Raw genomic sequence first — 21,253 nt, forward strand, 5'->3', positions numbered from 1 at the left:
GTGAGGGTCAATATCTGTTAATATCCGAGGCCCTGATTGCAGCAGCTTTTGAGGAGCCTTGGACATGCCATGACAGGAGTTACTTGTCTCAGGATGAGTTTGGGATGTGAACCTGGGCACAGGGAAAGGTGAACACTGAAGCAGCCAGGGCATATGTGGTTAACTGAGCTGGGAATCACAGCTGCTCTGTTAACCTGTCCCTTGTCTGGGGCAGAGACACCCCTGCCCTCTCACTCTGCTGAATGTGACAAGTGTGCTGGCAGCTTTGCTGGAACCACAGCTCAGGAAATGTGACACTACTGGATTTCAGCTGGGGCAGTGCTGCCCCCTCAGTGTGAAGAAACCCAAACACTGATCCATGGTGGTCCCCCTGGCCACATCAACAGGACACAAACATGTCCCTGATGCACAACCCCATGTGAATCCTCGCCCATACATCTTTGTGCCCCCTGCCATAGGGCAGAGGTGTAGGATGAGCCACCCTCTTCACATTGTCTGTGTGCATTTGTAGGGGGGAGAGAGGCAGAAAAGGCTTTTCTGAGAGAAATGTAGCAGTAAATGAAACTCCTCAAGAAAGCTGCCAAGCATCCTGTCAGCTCTTGCAGGCTGTGAGCTCCTCCTGCGCGAAAACCCAGCAGGAAAACGTGAGCAGCAGAAGGAAGACAGGTCGCCTACTCTCCTACTACTGCCCCAAAGACTGCCACTGCAGCCCCAGTCCCACAGCAACACTCAGCTGCACAGACCCCCATGCTGGCTACAGCATTTGCTGATGCTCCGGGGATCTGCAGCCTCAGGTGTGCCCAGGTGTTCTTCAGGGCCAGCCCTGGGAACATACCCTGCACTGAGACCAAGCTGTGGTGCACGGTGAAGCCATCTGTTTCCATCCTGCAGCTGCTGTCCTTCCCATTGCAATTTACTCAGCCTCCTATAATTTATTCATCCCAGGATGCAGCCTGTACATCTGCAGTATCATTACTAGAGACGCCATTAGCTTTAAAATTTTATAAACCTCTGTGCAGGTGATAAGTTGAAAAGTTAAAGAGGGTAATTGTGGCAGGAAAACAGGGGTATTTGCTCAGTGTTCATCTCACACCAGAGATCCAGACTCTGGGGGGCTTTGGAGCGAGATCAGCAGACTGGTGTGAGCGAGTGAACTGCTTCCAGCTCCCAGTCAGCTCACTCAGATGTGAGCCCATCCCTGCTGTATCCCTGCACTGGGCAAGGGACCTACAGGCATTTCCACATGTTTCTCCCTCCTGCCTCCTCAGCTGCACAATTTCTTTGGGTCAGTGATGAGAAGGGCTGCAAAACCAGATGTTTGCATCTGGATGTGTTGCTCATGTTTCTGTGATGGACTTGACAAGGGACTGGCAAGGGTTAGGGCAAACCTGAATCATCTGCCTGCTGTCGGGATGCTTCAGGGCTCTCCGTGGAGTTGGGAGAATCTCCACCATGTAGATACTCACCACTGAGAGCATGCCTGGGTTTCCCAAGCAGCATGTCCTACCTGCAGTCCCCTCCTGCCTCTCTGCTTCCTGACCAGGTTAACATGCCCTCATTCAGGACCATACCAACTAAATCATGATGGGCAATTTTCCTAGACGGTTTCCATGACTGGGGTGCAAGCATGTACCAAAGGTTTGGCAGGGAAGCAGGCATAGGAGCATTCATCGGAGCCCTGTACCCTTTGCTATGATTAAGAGCATGCTGATCACTTCTGGCAGCTGGAGGTCTCTGACAGCTGAGCTAGAGGGATAAATTCCCTCTCCCCAAGGCCAAGGGAGATCTGTGTACAAGGATGATTTGCAGGCTGCTCACAGGGAGTGATGAGCTGGCAGACTGCAGGGAGCAGGGTCAGTGCCAAGCAGGTTGGGGTGTGGAGGAGTTTGAGGGGATGGTGGGAAGAAGTGAGGAGTAGCTGAGACCAGGGAGGGAGAGGAGGAGACATGGTCCCAAAATTGTCCCACAGTCTGCCAACAGCTTTCTCTCTTCATGCTACAGGTGAGGACATCCCAAATCTCCCCTCCATCCCGGGTGTACCTGCAGACCTGCTCAGTCTCCTGCAGCCTGAGGACCTTGACACTGTTGTCTGTCCCCGGGGTATGGTCAAGGCACAGGCAGCTGTGAGCGCTGGGGACAGGCTGCCTGTGGGTCTTGCTGGCATGAGTCTATCCCATCTTATACATGTTTTCATGCTGGCTAGTGGAAGCAGCCTGTAGCTGGGTAATTTGATTTCCACCTGTCCTTTCTCTGAACCTCATCAGTCCCTCATACACAGCATCACTCTGTCCTGCAGGGTGAGTTAATCACACACTGTGCAACTGCATTATCCAAGTCCTGAGGTCTCACCTGAGCTTTGCCAGCAGTTGGTGTCAGTCCTGGTTCAAGCTTCAGGAGGCATTTCCCCCTCCATCCTGCAACCATCTTGTGCATTCTTCTGTATGGAAGCACTGAGTGTGAAAGGATAGAGGATCTGAATGTTCAGTCAAAGGGAGTCCACAAACCATTGAGGAACAGGAGGGGAATGAAGAATGGGGAAGACTGGAAGACACATCAACCCAGCTGAGACTGACCAGTTCCCAGCTTGTCCTGCTCTCCTGACATAGCCAGATTGGCCTTTTCTTCCCCAGATTACACCCACACACATATTAATTTTGCTGGTGCCCATCCCTCTTCACTGTGATTTTATGTCTCTGGTTTACTGTGGGAAATTAGCTTGAGATGGGACTGAGAAGCCTAAAGTTGTTTTAAGTAGGAGGACAGGCTCATTCTGCTGCCTGCCTTAAATACTCATGATCTGCTGGGTTGATTTTGCACCAAGGCAAATTGCCCATTTGCGTTTGGGGCAACATGCCACAGGCTGTGAGCATCATCATTCCCACATTCACAGACCTTACACTGTTGATACCAAAACATCTCAGCCTTTCTGCTGCCCAGCTCACAGATAGGACCTTTTCCTGGTTTTCCCCGCAAAGGCCTGGATCTCTGGGAATAGAGAGTGAACTCCTAGCAAGGCCTGGTCATCTTCTGCAGAATGTATTTCTGCTAATGTCTTTACAGCCCTTAGCAGCCTGGATGGCCCTGGTCTCAATTCCATGTGTCCTTGGAAGTTATGGCAGAAATGCAGCCCCACACAACAATTTTTTCTGAAATGTGAAGACCAAGCAAGACTGTACTCAACATCCAATTTTGGCTACCAAAGCTGGCTCCTTACTCTTGTGCTGCATTGGCATCCTTCCCCCCATGCTGCTTAACTTCCATCCACTTGCACATCAGGATGAAGTCTTCTCTAACCGTTCCTGACTTCAGCATGCTGCCAGGTAAACAATATAGAAATTAGTGGAGACAAGTAAATAATTTGTAAACAATCATTTATTCATTACTTTCCCCTCCTTTCCCTGTGCAAGCAGATTGCGAGGTGCTTCAGAAGCACTTGCAGTTTGGAGTGAGTTCTCTTGTAAGGCATTTCCCACTCCCCATGAATAACTTATGAACAGATCAGAGCGAATATTAAGGGCCTGAAAATCCAGAGACTTGGGCTGCTAAGCTGAGTGAGTACCGCTTGAGCTCCTGCAATAGACAAGATATCTAATGAAACAGCACTAAGTGGATTCAAGGTGCTGTAATTAAAGGGTGTGCACATCTGTTGCTCAATTGGCTGTCTGTCATGTAGGGTAAGGTAGCCATGCAGCACGGGAAGGCATGCCTGAGAGATGTGATCTGTGACTGAGATACCAAGACTTGGCATTTACTCTTGGGTTTGATTCATATTGTAGAGTGCTTCCACTGAGCTGTTGATGAGAAACAAACATGACCCTACCAGCTGGACTGGGTTGATACAAGAGGCTCACAGAAAAGTTTTCTGAATAGCCTCAAATGTCTATAATTTACCCAAGCATTGGTATAAAGCACACATGGTGGGCTTAAGCCCCAAATCATCAGAGAACATGAGGATGTGCTGACTTCAGACTCCAAAGTTAAGCTTGTGCTTGGCTTCAGTCAGGTGCTCTGTGATGGGCATCTATCCACCTTTGAGCTCAGCCACCTGCTTTGTGTTATTTTTTTCCCAAAAATTATTATAATTCACTCAGAGAAAGGTTCCCAACACTCTGCCTAGCTCCGAAGGCAAGGATTCATATCAGTGCACATGAAATGGGGGAGATGGGCTGTGAGCTGAAATCCCTTTTGCTCTTGCAGAGCTCACTGTCAGCCCTGCACATGATGTTCCCCATGTCCCAGGCCCGGCAGGACCCACTGCCCAGGGTGGTGCTTTTTGAAGTCAGGTACCTTTGATCCCTATGTTGATCCCACGTATCTTTTCCAGTGCAGGCCTCAAGTATCTCCCAGTATTGCAGGGAGGTCAGGAGCCCCCATAGCTGGGAACATCACCAGTATCCCCTCTTTCATGCCACATCTTTCATGCCACAATGGCTGAGACATCAGGCCTAATAGGGTGATCTCCTGTTGTCTTCATTACAGTAGCTAGAAAGTCCTGGATAGGATTTCAACCAGGGGTGAATGTGTGGTGTGGATCCACGTTCCAAACCCTTGATGTATGCAGGGGATGCTGTGGGTACCCCCACAATGCCATGAATCTACTCTGGATGTTCTGCAGCACACCTACTGATGCAAGTAGTCTTGCATGGTGTAGATCTTCTTGCACCCTGAGCTTTGCCACGGCTGTGTGCAGGCAGCCCTACCAAGAGCACCCGCAGAGCCATGGCAGCAGGCTCTGGAGAAGGCAAGGGGACCATTCCCAGTGCTGGGATGGACCCAAAGCAGTGCACAACTTGAGGCCAGCCCCAGCTCCCCCTTGCCGGATCCCCCATGCATCTGTAGTCCTTTTCCCTCTCCAGCAGCCTCATGCACCTGCACTCCTAGGCGGAGTGGGATTTATCCTGCCCCAGGCGCTCGGTGCAAGGGGTCAGCCCTCATAAACCTCTCTGGCACAGCAGCCCAGGCCAGCTGCCTTGCTTGCACCCACAGGGAGTGCCTCTGCAACCTGGAGGGTTTTTCTATCAGTCATTCTTCAGGCCAGCACCCACCCTGTTTGGTCTAGGACATGGCATGATGGCAGCATGGTGAGGATGGGGCTGTTTGCTCCTGGCCCCCAGCTCCCCTCCCCACACCAAGCACTTTGGGTAACCCCCGGTACGTGGGAGGCGGCATGAAGTCATTCTGGTCCTCCAGCAAACCCCTCCAGCTGTCTGGAGCCAGTGCAGATTGTGGGACGTGTCTGGTGACTGACGAGGCCTCAAATCCACGTTTGTGAGAGATGATATCGAGAGTTTTAATTTTTTTATGAGCGAGAGGTCGGGGGGAGGCAGGGACTCCCAGGGCGGCTCAGAGGGAAGGCGGCAGTGAATACATGTGCGTGTGTGAAACACGTTTCATCCCACAGACCCCCATCTGCAGGAGTCCTGCACAGATAAAACCAGCATCCCATCACCTCTGAGCAGCAGGGACCAGATGGGGAGGGGGTTGGATAATGGCAGCTAACAGGGATGTATCAGCAGGGCTCAGTGTCAGCTCTTGGATCAAACCCTCTGCTCAGTCCCTCCTGCACATCACCAAAGTCCTCTCTGGGCCTTGCCCATGTGGTTACTTCAGCCTTGGGCCCTTCCTGGAAAGCTTTGTGGAGCTGGTATCCTCCTTCCCCAATGGAGATACCACTTGATGGAGTGCTTCCATGTGACTGCTCCACCATCCAGAGTCTGCTGAGATGCTGTGGCCACTTTCAAACCCTACTGACGCTCCTGGAGAAGCTACTTTCCTGCCCAGCAGTCTCATGGGCAGCATTTGGTGCCCAACACCAGCATGCTGGTGTTTTCCACAGGAAAACCCTGTCTGCAAACTCCTCTGCCCTGCTTTAATCCCAGCTAACCTGCATTAAACCTCACCATACCATTGAGGAGAAGGTCAGAGTCATCAAGGCTTTCCAGCTGGCCAGAAAATTGCCTGGTCTTTTGTCAGACAAGAGCAAAGCCAAAACAAAGCCAGCTGAAGCCATGGTGCCGGCTCCCAAGTGCACTGTCTTGGATGTGATCCTGCTGGGAAAGAACCTGGAGCAACCTCTTCGTCAGGAAAACTTAGAAGGCAGTTACACACCCACCAGGGTAAGTGTCTGAACCTGTTTCCACAGCTACCTCAGGTGATTTCCAAAGGTAGGGATCTGACAGCCATATGACATCAGTGTCCCATGGCCAAGGCTGCAAGGTGACCACCAAGGTAACACACTGCCATCCATGACTGCAGGGTGGTGCCTGGCTCTTTCAGTGGGAAGATCCTGTCCCTGCTTCCCACAGACAGTGGGGATGGAGGAACCTCTCCTCGAACTGGCCAGAGTGCCTGCATGCAGTGACTCTCACCCGGAAAGGAGGAGGGGGGACGAGGCCTCTTTGTAACCCAATCTCTTCTGCATGGGCCCCTTTGTTGTTATTACATTTATTTATTGATCCCCCTTGGGAAAACCTTAGCGGTGCTGGACTTGCTGGGGCTTTATTAATGGGGATAGGGAGTGAGGGGAGGGGAGGGGGGGCTGAACAGAGCACTCGGACCATCTGTTCCGACCAAAGGGATGGAGCAACAATAGCCATGTTTATAAAACTTCTCTGCAACTCATTGTGTTTGCAAAAGGAGAGCTTCCACATCAAAGGCCATTTCCGCTCCCACTGCTCAGGGGCCCCTCCATCTTCTAGCACTCTGCAAGGATTGCCCTGTCCTGGTCCCTTCTCCTCACAGCCCTGGACACATGGTGAGGTGATAGTGGCATCACCCTCATAGGGACCACCATGACTGGGGACACCCCTGCCAAAGGAACCGTTCATCACCTGCCCATATCTGCTGGTCCAGGGGGATTTTCCAAGGAGGTGTTTCTCCTGGAAGTGATCAAACTATCATAAGGCATTGGATAGTGTTTGCCAAGCACTGGTGTTGGGAGCAACAATATGTCCAGTATTGGAGACCTGTCTCCTGGATGGTTTCTTTCAGGCCGCCAAAACAGCAGTGTTCATGAAGTTGCTTTGGTTTTCCTCAAATTTCAGATGTGGGAAAAAAATTAAGGAAGAAAAACAAAAAAAGGAAAGGAGTGGGGTTTGGCCACGTCAAAGCTGGCTGATGGGGTCCTTCATAATGAAACAACTGTGTTTGGCTTTGCTCAAGGCTCGTATTAGATTATCTGTTGCAATCAGACATGAAATAAAGACCATTAAACAGCAATGAAATATTTTGACTGAACCAGTATGTTGTTTCTTTCTTCCCAAACTGATCTTTATGGACAAGATGAGGGTTTAGTTCTGGCTCAGATCAAAGCCAAATGCCTTCCTGGGGACTTGGAGTTGTCAGCCATATCCTGACCACGTCTTGATCCTGCAGCTGGGATAGGCTGCTGTGGGGTGAATTTGCAGGCTGGAGGTTTGGGACATGTCCAGGCTGTCACACATCCACAGCATGACCCTGAATGATGGCATGTCACCTCCTGGGACTGTATTTCCTTCCCCATTTGCTGGTGCTTTGTGGCAGCAATTGTCTCCCTGGCATAATTCACATGTGAACTTGTGACTCTTCTGGGGTTTGTGACCACTGGGTGTGAGAAACAGAGAAACTCCCCAGGGACGTAGAATTATCTCAGTCCAGCTTTGGACAGAACTGAGACTTCTGGAAGATGCTGCCAGTGTACAGGAGGGTACTTTGGGGAAGGCTTCTGTCCCCACCATGTGTTTGTGAAGGGGCCTGATTTCCAGCTGGCAGGACAAGGCATCCTGAAAGCAGGCTGGTGGCTGGGCAGGGTTCAGGCTGTCTCACACCTTTCAACCATCCCTTCCACCCTGGAAGGGGGGAACCTTCCCAGAGACTGTATGACGCCGTCTCAGGAAGCAGTCCAAGTCCCGGTTGGCTGTGTCCCCTTGGCCAGGCTGCTGGAGGAGACCTGAGTATGGTCCCTGATTGCTTTTGGCAGGGTGTAGGGAGCATGCTGCTCTCTCCTAGCACTTAGCAGCTTCCCTGGGAACCATGCAGGAAAGAAGGAGAGGAGCCCAGACTTGTGGGAGACACTTTTCATTTCATGCCTAAGCCACTACTCTGCTGCTCAGCCACATGGCTCCATTAAGTCCCTTTCTGGCTGTCTTCTTTCCATCAATCACTCCGTCTCTGCGAGCAGCCCAGACACCGGATCTGGGTTATAAATAAGACAATCAATCAGCAATGCTATTAGATAAACAGAGTGGCAGAAGCCAAATTAATGCTTGGCTTTTTCTTGAAAGGGAGGAAAAAAAGAGTCAATTGCTTATTAGAGGACCCTGGTGTGGTCTGGTCTCCACACTGCAGCTGAGCTGGGTGGGCTGTGCTTGGCTGCTGTGTCTGCATGTAGTGAGGTTTGGGATGCTGTGAGCAGATAATCCATGTAGGTCACCCTGGCCAGATCAAGGAGGTGGCAGGGGCAGGCTGGAGGTGAGCAGGGAGATTGTAGCACTGGGCAGTGATGTGAGATGGGAAAACAGTGGTGGGAACTGCCCATCTGAGTAGTGAGGAAGTTTCAGGGCTGGTCTGGTGGGGAGGGAGGACATGAGTCTGCAGGCAGAAGTGTCTGGGGACCAGGGACACAATGCCACGACAGACATTGAGCCAGTCAGGATGGACATAAGGAAGAAGAGCCTCACTTCTTGGAGGCTGTCTCTTCTGAAGGTGAGTCAAGTTCTTGTCTGGAGCCTCCAGCAAATAAGATAATCCAAGACTGTCATTTGTGGTCTGCTGTGACCATCTGTCACCTCTTGCTGCTACAGACCTCTGTCCTAGAGCATTGTGAGGGTGCCCAAGGCAGTTTTTACTTCTGGGGTCTGCACCTGGAGCTCCATCTGCCTCTTTGTGTGGTGGTGGTGGTTGATTAACTCAAAGCTCCTGGTCTTATTCCTGCACCAAAGATGTCAGAGAAGAGACTTTCCTCATGGTGGGACCTTGTTGCCTGAGCTACCCCTTCTGCCACTGGGGAAGAAAGCCCTGGGAGAAAGGCTATAATCTGCTAAAGGCATCCAGTCTACAGGAGACAAAAGCTTTATCTGAACCAATACCTTGTGCTTTGGGCTGGGCTCTTATATTTGCTGGACTTGACAATGCTGCAGGTTGAGGACTGGGAAAGTCTGGGCTTCTCCAAGTCAAGCTGACTCTGTTTGCAATTTCACCCCTCACAGATGCTGCTCTTCACACTTTCATCCCAGGGACCACCTTTCCACCAGCTCCTACTGCTTTCACCTCCACCTGACACTTCTCCCATTTGTTGTGATAGAGAATATCTGCCTCTGGAGGACCAGGTCTATCCCTGTGCAAATAAGCAGCAGCTCTCCTCTGCCAACTGGCTCAAAAGATCCCACCTAGCATTTCCACCCAGCCCAGCAAGCTCTCAGCTCGGGTCTGGCAGTGCAGCTATGGGTGTGCTCTCTCAACAGCTGAGCCTACTTTCATTCCCTGTTCTCACCTGTGGCTGTGCCAGACTGAAGCTCTGCCAGAGCTGAAACACACAGCACAGTACCCACTGCTCCTCCTCCATCCACCTAAGCATGTCACCCCACCACAGGCTACACAATGCATTCCTGTCAGCCTAATTCATGATAAATAAGCTGGTTGTTATCCCCTGGGGGATCCAGGCTCCTGGGAGGCTGGTGTGGGAGCAGGTAGATTTTCTGACGATTGAGTCAGGGAGAAGGAGGTCTCTGCTAGCACCTGCCTAAGGATAGGATGCAGGAGATGCAGTCATTCAGTCCCATTCCACTGATCAGCCCCTTGCTCAAGCATGGGGGGTTTCTGTTTCCTCTGAGGCTTCAAGTCCAGAAAATATCTCCTGCTTTCCAGTTACACTTCTGATCCCTCTTGCAGAGCTTTGGGAGCTCTGTGCAAGGCTGCTCTCACATCAGCAACAGCCCAAAACAACACCTAAGGTGGGATTTGGTGCCACATATGTGCTGGGAAGATGCAGGGACCCATTGCACTTGGTTGATGTATTGGATTTCAGGTTATGTGATGCACAGGTCTCTCTGAGCATTGTAATTCCCTCTTTCTTCCTGTATGGATTTATACTGCTAAGTGGATGGATTTTCTGCTTGGCAGGGATGCTCCCCTGGGATCTTCCCCAGTTTGAAACATCTCTGCACATCTGTACATAATATTCCTGGGGCACTTAATGAGTGGGCTTTTATGACACCCTTTGCTTTATAGACTGCTGCTTAACATGGCCAGGCACGACTGAGGGGCTGACAAACGGCATCCTGGAGCCGGCAGAAAGCCGAGTACCAACTCCAGGTGCTGGATGATGCCTGGGGCTCTGTGTGAAAGCCACTGCTCTCAAATGGCTTCTCACACAGCTGCCCTGAGCAGTGGAAGCACCACTCCCTAGGTTCCTGAAACAGCTTGAGAGGGACAGGTTTCTTCTGCTTAATAACCTGAGATAGCATGCCTCTGGACCAGCTATGGAAATCCTGGGAGGAGATGAAGGCAATCTGTCTGGGAGGAATCCCATGGCAAGGGCTGAGCCTGACATTTTCATCTCTGCTAAGAGCTGTCCCTTTCCCCTGCCCCAAAGAGCCATCTGCTATGGTAGATTACCCCAGCTTTTAGCACTGTGAATCCATAATTAGTGCATAATTAATTACCAGATGTTTTTAACACTAATGAAACATTAATAAATGACGGAGGCATGTTGTCTGGTAATGGAACATTAACCAGTGAACCAAATCAGTGCTGCCGCCAGCATGGCCGAGCCAGAGACAGGTCTGCATCTGACTGAGTTCTTCCCTAAATAAAGCCCCAACGTTTTTAAAATCACAGCAAGTGCTGGGTGGGAGAATGTGACCAGCTCAGTGCTGCCTTCAGGCTTTGCAAAGCTAAGGCTCTGGCTCCTTTCATCTTTTCCTTTTTTCCTTTCCTTTCCTTTCCTTTCCTTTCCTTTCCTTTCCTTTCCTTTCCTTTCCTTTCCTTTCCTTTCCTTTCCTTTCCTTTCCTTTCCTTTCCTTTCCTTTCCTTTCCTTTCCTTTCCTTTCCTTTCCTTTCCTTTCCTTTCCTTTCCTTTCCTTTCCTTTCCTTTCCTTTCCTTTCCTTTCCTTTCCTTTCCTTTCCTTTCCTTTCCTTTCCTTTCCTTTCCTTTCCTTTCCTTTCCTTTCCTTTCCTTTCCTTTCCTTTCCTTTCCTTTCCTTTCCTTTCCTTTCCTTTCCTTTCCTTTCCTTTCCTTTCCTTTCCTTTCCTTTCCTTTCCTTCCCTTTCCCTTTCCCTTTCCCTTTCCCCTTCCCCTTCCCCTTCCCCTTCCCCTTCCCCTTCCCCTTCCCCTTCCCCTTCCCCTTCCCCTTCCCCTTCCCCTTCCCCTTCCCCTTCCCCTTCCCCTTCCCCTTCCCCTTCCTCTTCCCCTTCCCCTTCCCTTTCCCTTTCCCTTTCCCTTTCCCTTTCCCTTTCCCTTTCCCTTTCCCTTTCCCTTTCCTTTCCTGAAACTTTCCTTTCCTGAAACTTTCCTGAAACTTTCCTTTCCTGAAACTTTCCTTTCCTTTCCTGAAACTTTCCTTTCCTTTCCTGAAACTTTCCTTTCCTTTCCTTTCCTTTCCTTTCCTTTCCTGAAACTTTCCTGAAACTTTCCTTTCCTTTCCTTTCCTGAAACTTTCCTTTCCTTTCCTTTCCTGAAACTTTCCTTTCCTTTCCTGAAACTTTCCTTTCCTGAAACTTTCCTTTCCTGAAACTTTCCTTTCCTTTCCTTTCCTGAAACTTTCCTTTCCTGAAACTTTCCTTTCCTTTCCTTTCCTGAAACTTTCCTTTCCTGAAACTTTCCTTTCCTTTCCTGAAACTTTCCTTTCCTTTCCTGAAACTTTCCTTTCCTGAAACTTTCCTTTCCTTTCCTGAAACTTTCCTTTCCTGAAACTTTCCTTTCCTTTCCTGAAACTTTCCTGAAACTTTCCTGAAACTTTCCTGAAGCTTTCCTGAAACTTTCCTTTCCTGAAACTTTCCTTTCCTTTCCTGAAACTTTCCTGAAACTTTCCTTTCCTTTCCTGAAACTTTCCTTTCCTTTCCTGAAACTTTCCTTTCCTGAAACTTTCCTGAAACTTTCCTGAAACTTTCCTTTCCTGAAACTTTCCTGAAACTTTCCTTCTTTCCTTTCCTGAAACTTTCCTGAAACTTTCCTTTCCTGAAACTTTCCTGAAACTTTCCTTTCCTTTCCTGAAACTTTCCTGAAACTTTCCTTTCCCTCACCCATCCAACATCCATGCATGTGTGCATCCAGCCAGCCAGACACACACACATGTCCCTGCTGTAGAGACTTGTCTGGGGCACCAAAGAGGTAATTTTCTTAAAATTAGAGTTTTTCCCCTTGGGCACTGCTTGATGGCATCCCTGCTCGAGGTGGTACTCACAAGCAAGGCACATCAGGAAAGGACAGACTCCAACAAGGTACTTTGCTGCATCCATTGCCCTCACAGTGGGGCCCTGTGAGCCCTGCCCTGACAGAAGTTTAATTCAGAGCATCTGGGCCAGTGGCATTTTTCTAACATGAAATTATTAATCAGACATGGGAAGTGCATTAGTTGTGACTGCGTGCCACCTCCAGCCTCCAGGCTGCAGTAGGGCACAGGCAGGTCTCCATCCTCCTGCCTGACCGAGAGATGTCAGGGTACAGCCAGGGCTTGGGGACATAAGGGACCCTCCGGGCTGGTGAATGGGGAGATGTGGCACTTCCCTGCCCCAGCGTGAGTGTCATATGGGGTGGTGACACTCATCTTCTTTCCCTCCCCAGGAGCCTCCAGGCTGGGCATCCCCCTTGCACCTTCTCAGGATGTTCCAAAGGCCAGCTTTTGGGTCTCCCACCTCTCTGGGAAGATGGTGCTATGGTCTCAAACACCAGAGCAGGCTCCAGGGTGACTATATCCCCCCTCAATTCTGTTCCCATATCCTCCCCACCTCAGCCAGCACCACTCATGGAAACAGGCAGCCAAAACCACCCTTTCCAGATGGAAGGGAAGTAACACCCAGAGCCGCCAGTCATCATGAAATGAACATTTAATGAAGACAGTCTCTCCTGGTGCATGTGTGTGTGTGTGTGTGTGTGCGCGCATGTGTGCGTTGTCTCTGTGAGCTTAGTTTTATCCCCTCTATTACTTTTTTTTGATTTTTTTTTTTTATATATATACATCTATAAAAAATTCAAATACAGCATGTCAACAGTGGGAATACTAGGACGTACGGTATTAAATACTGCGTTTGGGTCCAGGCAGGGCCAAGAGGAGGTGTCTTTACAAAACAGGACTTCGGGCAGGATGGGGAGGAGAGCAGAGCAGGCACGGGGACAGCTGGGGACAGCCGGGGATAGCAAAGGAGAGCGGGGCACAGGTCTGCAGGGCTCCAGCTCTAAAGGCATCAGCAGAGCTATTCTGCCTTTGTTGGAGAATGAGACAAAGACATCAATGGGTGTGATTCCCTGTATCCAACACGGTTAAAAGTTTGGGGGTAATGTTGGGTGGGGTTGGGGTGGCGAACGCTCCTGCAGGGTGCTGTGAAGGGGGAGGTGAAGGGACAGCTCTCCCAGATGCTCGGCAAGGGGCAGGAGGGTTTTATCAGTGTTTCACTTCCTTTTTCTTTCTTTTTTTTTTTTTTTTTCCCTATAAAAACCTGCCAGCTGCCTGCTCCCCATTGCACATGTGAAGCCACCAGTTCCCTCCTCCACCATCCTCTCGGAGGAGACCAAGAGCCCTCGCCCCAATCTTCCAGGTTCACAGCACCCCTCCAGCTTCACCACATGGCCGAGAGCTCAGGGGAGCGAGTCCAGTCATTGCGGGACCCCCTTTTGCCATAAGGGGGTACACAGCTTGGAGCATCATTCCCCTCACCACCCCCCCGTTTTCATATCCCCTTTTCTCGGTGCGCAGCCACTCGGGCGGCGGGCACGTCTTTGGCGTGGGGGGGTTTAGCTGTATGAGTGGGACCCTCAGCTGCGGAAAGGGGCCCGGGCTCGCTTCACTTGGCTGCGGAAAGGGGCACGGAGATGTGTCTCCTCACTCCGGGCTGCGAGAGAATCTTGGGGCTCCCCAGGGGATGGCAGCGGTTCTGTCCTCCTCCGAAGTGACGGCGAGAAGCGTGATACGTCCTCAATGTGTGCAAAATCGAAGAGCTAAGAGACTCAACCCGGGAGCGGGACGGCGGGGGTGGCGGTGGGCAGTGGGGAGGCGTCTGCGCTGGGCGGCGGTGGATGGACAGATGGAGATCTGCGGGCAGGGAGCAGAAGGGTCACAGTCCCGCTTCGAACTCGGCCGTGCCCAGTCACTGGTGGGACACACCGAGCAGAACTTGGCCTTTTTGCCCCAGGGGAAATTCACCCAGACACACCATTTCCACCTCCTCCTCCTAGGGCTGCGCCCTGCCCACCCTCCCCTGGCTGCATGTCACCACCTCTCCTGGTGCCACCACTTGTGTCATACGTGAGATGACACTGTCAGAGGGGAGCAAAGAACCCCGTGGCCGCAAGGAGCTTCTCTTTGGGCACGTGGCATATCCTTTATCTCCCAAAACTTTGGCTGCTTCCAGAATCCATCCCTTTCCTTGGGCAATATGGGGACGTTTGGTTGTGACACCCATGAGACAGCAGCCCTGGCGTGTAGAGGAGAGGGGCATTTTGTGACTCTCCAGGCTTCCAGCTCCACTCTAAGCCAAATTAAAGACATTTTTGAGATGCAATCTGAATTTTTTTATCTTATACAATTTTTCTTTCATCACTAAGCAAAGGCCTTAGATTTCCATGTGGTTTTTTTGGCTCTTAAAAATGGCAGCAGAGAGGATGGGAGAGAGCTACTGAGAGCAAGATATCAAAGACTGACCACTTTGCCAGCTTTGTTTGAAAAGCCATTTTTGAGATCTCCAGCTGAATATCCATCTGGAAAAGCAGTCAGAGTTGGTACATTTACAAAACTGCAGGAAAAACCCAAATGACTTGTTCTCAATGCCCTTCACCCACAGTCTGGCTGGAGCATCCCCTTCCCAACCACATTAGAACCCTGAGGGTCCCCATATCCCTGCCCCATCCCGGCACTAACTTCCCGCTTCTTATGCCTCTGATTTGGGATATACTCACTAAATAAAGAGGACACTATAGGCAGCCACGACCAGTCCAGCTGTCCAACACACTGCCATGGCCCCACTGCCCACCACAGCTCCCTTGTCACAGATCTTAGTGGTGGGTGGTGCCATGAAAGAGGAGGTGCTAGCACTTGTTGTCTCTGCAAGGAAGGAGAGTGGACAGTGAAGGGAGCTGAGATGCCCTGGGATTCAACCCATAGGACAAGCTCTGCTCTCTTACTGGTATGGATAGGACCTGGCCCCAAACTGCCCTTTTCAGTGCTATACCACACTAGGGCTGAGATGGAGGGCTGGGATGATCCAAGGGATGGCGTGACCCATGAGACTTTCTTGGCAGACCTACTGCTTGGAGATGTTTCTGCCGTCAGGCAGAGATGGACATCCTTCTCATGCCCATCCCGACCAGCTGAGCCACTCTATGAAGCAGCACTGTGGGAATGGGAAAGTCACAATGAGCCACTACTGCTCAGCTGAGATCATCCCTTGCCCACAGAATATGCCAGACGCAGCAGGCTGAATCTGCTGGGCTGGCTCACAGGGTTTGTCCTGCTTTTTACTGAACCAGGTGGATTGTCTATGCCTGCAGAGGGCTGCAGGATTGCAGGGAGTGCTTGGATGAACAGTCAGGCTGGGTCAGCTTTGGCCACATCCAGACAGCCCTAGCATGTCCCTGGCCAGACTGCTGGCTCAGCATCTTTCAGACTCCATTGAGGCATCACAGTGGGGCTCAGTGTTGGAGTTGGGGTGTCCCATATCAGCCCTGGCTGGCTGCACCAGGCTGCATGTACAGGGATGTGTGTGTGAGGAATATGTCTGTGAGGGACACACGTGTGAGGGACACATGGAACAGGCGGGTGATGTTGGAAGGGACATTTGCATTTAGTGCAGCACAGGTGGGAATAGAAGCAGAACCAAAACACTGACAGCAGGGCTGCTGCAAGGTGTTCCTTGCACTCCTTGTGGGGGATTTAACCACCCAAGAATGGTGGGGGAGGGTTGCAAATCCCTGCTGCCTGAATATCCAGGTGCTCTGCCAGGTGCTACTTTGAAAAGAGGGGTTTCTCTTCATAGGAGTCAAAGAAACTAGTGCAGGGTCTACTCCATCCTTTCTGGGAAACAGAGGGCTGATAACACCCATTTGGACACAGTCCCAGCTCTTTCCTAGAAATAGAGACTTGTTAACTTGTTGGCTTTTATTTTGAATTGGCATCCCTTTGAGCCATTGAGAGGGGTCAGAGGTGTGAAGAGAGTAGGACTGGAGAGGGGAGGGATGGCTGGAGGGAGACAGGACTCCAGGGAATGGGAACAACAACAACAACAACAACAACAACAACAACAACAACAACAACAACAACAACAACAACAACAACAACAATAATACAATGCCCAGCCTTATTCTCCTGCCCCAAGTATCCTGGTGAGAAGGATGCTGGACCCAGGTGAGCTGAGTTTGCATTCTTCAAGTCATGGCTGCGCCTGCTAACAGGGCCCCAGGTGGGGGCAAAGTGCAGGGTGAAGGGCTGCAGCTCCATGGGTGTTTGGGGGCTGTCCTTCGCTGTGGACAAAACTTGCATGGAGGCAAAAAGAAGATCCCTCAGCCTGGAGTCCTTGTCTCCTCCTGAATGAAGCCTGTTTGTACTGGGAGGAGGCTCTTACCTGTGATCTGGGCCTCCGTGGTGAGATGCTTGGGCTCCTCTGTCCAGGGGGTGGCATGAACAGCCACACTCCAGTCACTCCACGTGCCGATGTCGTTGTCTTTGGCTGCTACCTGGATGATGTATTCCTTGCCAGCATAAGCGTCCGTGATGGTGTGTGATGTCCCATCTGACAGCTCAACCTGAGGGCAGCCGTGGGGAGAGGAGGGTGGTCAGAGAAGTCCCCAGGAAATGTAAGGCAATCAGTATATTAGCTCGGCTAAAAGATGATAGCAAGACTTTTGCAGCACTTTTGGAAATACTGGGGCATTGTGGGCAGAGGCACAAGCCCAGAACAGAGATGGAAGGAGAGGGAGATGCTCTAGATGCAGCTACAAAAAAGATCTTGAGACCTGGTTCCACTTCCAAACTCACAGCGTCAGAGTGGAGCAGCTTCCTCTAGAGGTCACCAGAAACTAGCAGATGTGTGTGCGGGCTCCCTCGGACACGTTAGGGCAGCTGGGAGTTGGATATTGCAGGCGCTGGGTGGGGTGTGCAACATGCTTTCAGGGCACCACTGCCAGTGCTAGGAGGAGGCTTCCCCACCTCTGAGCAGGCAACACCTCTGGCCAGCCTGCTCCCGTGGCTGCTGGCATCCCGTTGTTTTGGCTTACATCCCTCCAGCTGGGCCCTTGGACAAGGATCAAGTTATGTCCAGACGTCTTTCCTAGAAACCATTCCCTCTGTCCCATTGTCACTACTGTCTGAGCCACAGAAGATCATGCCTGTAATTTGTGCAAAGTGCATGAAGTGCTGCAAAATGCAATGGTTTAACCCCATTTAACCCTCCAAGGGATCTGTGATCCCTTTGGAGCTTAGGTCCAGGACAGAGGGATGCAGGTGCTTAGCAGAAATGCACCCTGATGGCACTGACCCCGGTGAGCAAACACATGCTTGGAGGAGGAGGAGGGCTCAGCATCCAAGTGACCAGGGCAGGAGTATCTGGCAGAGGCTAAGTGGGATACTGCCCTCCACCCCATCACTGAGGCCCAACGTGCTGCCCACTTGAATAGCCCCCTGTGCTGCTGTGGGTGGCATGGGGGGCACACAGGGCACCCCTTGTCTGCCCTGAACTCTGCCCAGACACATTTCTAATAAAGATGCTGCAGGATGAGGGGAAGCATGGGACTGACACAGCCCATCTGCAAGCACCAGTACCCAGCCAGGGACTTGAGCAGAGCAAACATCACATCATGGGAGGGGGCAGCTTCATGGTGCTACATGTGTGCTACTTCTCCCTAGTTATCCAGGAGAAGTTCAGGCACAGAATCACAAGGAAGGAAGGAAGGAAGGAAGGAAGGAAGGAAGGAAGGATTCCAGGAAGGAAGGAAGGAAGGATTCCAGGAAGGAAGGAAGGAAGGATTCCAGGAAGGAAGGATTCCAGGAAGGAAGGATTCCAGGAAGGAAGGAAGGATTCCAGGAAGGAAGGAAGGATTCCAGGAAGGATTCCAGGAAGGATTCCAGGAAGGAAGGAAGGATTCCAGGAAGGAAGGAAGGAAGGAAGGAAGGATTCCAGGAAGGATTCCAGGAAGGATTCCAGGAAGGAAGGAAGGAAGGAAGGATTCCAGGAAGGAAGGAAGGAAGGAAGGAAGGAAGGAAGGAAGGAAGGACCTGGACCAACGCACCTGTGAGAGGAGGCTGCCCTGGCAGTAAACACACAAAGGATGGTATGCACACCAGATGGTCAGTGCCATCACTCCATGGCTTGCAGGAGTACCTTAAAAGCAGGAACCAGCCCTGAGAAAGAACCAGCCCTTTTCCAGTCCCTTCAGTGCAGCACATGCAACAGCCCAGCACAGATGTAATCCCTTCGGCATGAAAGCTGCAGCCCCCTCCAGGCTTTTACTGTTACTCTGGGGGATTCCTAACAGGAGGAGAGGCATTTTTGCTTTCTTGCTCCAAGTGAAAGCCTTTCCTTCCCCATTGCCAGTTTGAGGGCTGCATCCAGCCTTCTGCCCAGAACATCAGAGCCCTTGGGATCTGCACTCCCAGCTTCTCCTGCCACCTGACCTGGGCCCCACATCTGGATCACATCTGGATGCAGGCCTAACTGGTCTCCCCCACAGCCACTGGGAGCCCAGGCATGACACGGTGGGAAGGCAGGAGACACACCAGGTTGCGAATCTTGTGGTCAGCTAGTCAGGGCACCTCCCTGCAGTGTAGTGGCACAGTAAGGCTCTCGCTGCCACCCAGACCTTGGGAGCTCTTTGGTGGCATCCATCAATGTGGATGGCAATGCCAAGGGAATCAAGTTAAATTAATTCCTAAAGATAATTAAATGAGAGGAAACCTCACGGTGTGAGCTACCAACTCCCTGCTGATTTGACTTGCTCTGTGCTGGCTGGGATATGGCTCGGAGTTGGAGATTGAGAACAGGGCTCTAAAGATGCTGGGCTTATCCAGCTGTGCATGACTCTGTCCAAGACTTCCAGCATGCTCTGAACTCCGTGGCTTCTCCCTGGGACCTGCACCAAGCAGGCTGCAGAACAGGACAGCCCTACTAAGGTCCTGATGACCTGGTCAGGCTGCTTTCCCATCAGGAGCATTTTCTCCATCCCAAGATTCCTCCCAGCTTTCCCCTGGGAGCAATTCCTGCCTCTTCCCACCTACAACCAACCAGCAGCTGAGTGTTTGTAGGTGGGGTGTCACGGGTAAAATGGAGTTAAATCTGTGCCTTGTCTGGGCAGGGGGAGTGTCTCCCCAGGACTGGAGGACCTTCCTTGTAGGACCTGGGAGGATGTTACCCTAAGCTTTGCTTTACACAGCAGTAAAAAAGAGAAAACATGTATGGTGTCATCCCTCTCTCCTCACACATACAACCTCTGGATGCAGAACTTCTGAGCTGGGCAGCCAGGTACACATCCAGCATTTGTCATGGTGGGGACAAAGCCACTGGGTGGGTGCCCGTGACCCAACACAGAAATGCCACAACAAATTGGAAAGTACACCGGGGTTGGGTCCAATTAGACACAGACAGGGAGAGACAGAACTGGGGGAAGGCACATTGAAGAGGCTGTGGGGGGGATGGATGGACACACAGCATCAAAGGCAGAGGGAGAAATTCGTTAATTCATGTCCTCACCACACAGAGACAAAAGCTGGAGGAAGGCTGTGCATGGTAATTTTTTTGGCCGGGGTGGGGGTTTGTGTGTTGCCGGCTTCCTTTGTGCACCTGCCAAAAGTCACTCTGACTGGCTGTGAAGTGCTGCCCAGATTAATGAGGGATCAGTAGCCAGTGCAATGCAGAGCTATTAGCATTGCAAAAAAAAAAAAAAAAAAGATGAGAGAAGTGAAAAAAAGCCCTTGAACCCAGTAATTCAGATGACAGTGTGCTGAGGACAGCGTGGGCTGGGATCCCATTTCTGCCATAGTCACATACCATGCCTGGAAAGATTATGGAGCTGCTGCGTGCCCACCCACAGTCCCAAGCACCAGGATGAGCACATGGGGCAGTGCCACATGGATGGGATGGAGACAGACACTTAGGGCAGGCTGACTGCCCTCCACTTGGCTTTCCCCCTGTCCATGCTGGTCCCCCGGCACATGTGCTGAAGGCCTGGGGACATCCACAGCAGCCACACACACCCCAACACCCATGCGTACCCTCCTTCCAGTCCCTGCCTGCAAACTGGTGTCCCTGCCTCGAAGTGCCCAGCACAGCAGGAGTTAAGGAAACCGTTATCCCCTCTGAGCTCCCCTCATTCTGCACCCATGGCCCCCAGCCCGCGCTGCCATGGTGCCCTGGCAGTAAAAAAGGTCACTGTGCTTTGTTCCCACCCAGGCTCTACTCCTGGTCCAGGGTGACGAGGTAGCAAATGACTTGTGAACAGGGTGATGCACGGGCAAGTCTGAAGCCCAGATGGCCTTTGGAAGGGGATGGGCTAGCGGGGCAGGGAAGAAAACCCACCCTTCTCTGTCCTGACAGCTGGGCTGAGGTTTTGTGTGTGTTGAAAGGAGGTGCAGGGGGAGAAGGGGGGAACAGATGCCTCCTTTTCTGCATCCCACATGAAAATGTGTTTGCTGGCTCCCCTGTGGTGGCGGTGGCTCTGTCTTCCATTCCTTGACACCTCCTGTTTTCCAGTGCAGCTCCTAGAGTGGAAAAGGGGTGCTCCACTGGCAGGACGGGGATGAGAACTGGCACCCCTCTGTCCCAAGGCAGGGATGCACTATCTCTGCGAGTGACAGGACAGTGACCATGCACCTGTCCTAGATGAGTCTGCCTTCCCCAGAATAAAAGGAGCACCCTCCCTGGCTATTATAAGGTGAAGCTGATGTGCTCACATAGCCTTTGCTACCCACAGCACATGTTGAAACAAGCCCCTTCTAAGAGCACAACCTGGCTCTGCCAAACATCTGGTGTACTTGCAACGTCCTCCTCTGGATGCTGCTTGAGTTATACTGGATAATGGGGGAAATTGAAACTAGGATAGGGACAGGACACCCCAGTGGGCTCTATTTCACAGCCA

General features: G+C 51.5%; 1 protein-coding gene across 1 annotated transcript in view; it reads right to left on the reverse strand.

Annotated features, from left to right (window-relative positions):
- Window positions 1–15,087: 15,087 nt before the first annotated feature.
- CNTFR (ciliary neurotrophic factor receptor) overlaps window positions 15,088–21,253 on the reverse strand; it is a 198,601-nt gene continuing 192,435 nt past the window's right edge. The window contains exons 8-9 of the mRNA XM_062513288.1: window positions 16,750–16,930; window positions 15,088–15,233 (exon numbers count right to left, since the gene is read on the reverse strand). Of these exons, the coding sequence (XP_062369272.1) occupies window positions 15,088–15,233; window positions 16,750–16,930 (327 nt within the window). The remainder of the gene's footprint in view (window positions 15,234–16,749; window positions 16,931–21,253) is intronic.

This window comes from Cinclus cinclus, chromosome Z (genome assembly GCF_963662255.1).
Source record: "Cinclus cinclus chromosome Z, bCinCin1.1, whole genome shotgun sequence".
NCBI classification, from domain to species: Eukaryota; Metazoa; Chordata; class Aves; order Passeriformes; family Cinclidae; genus Cinclus; species Cinclus cinclus.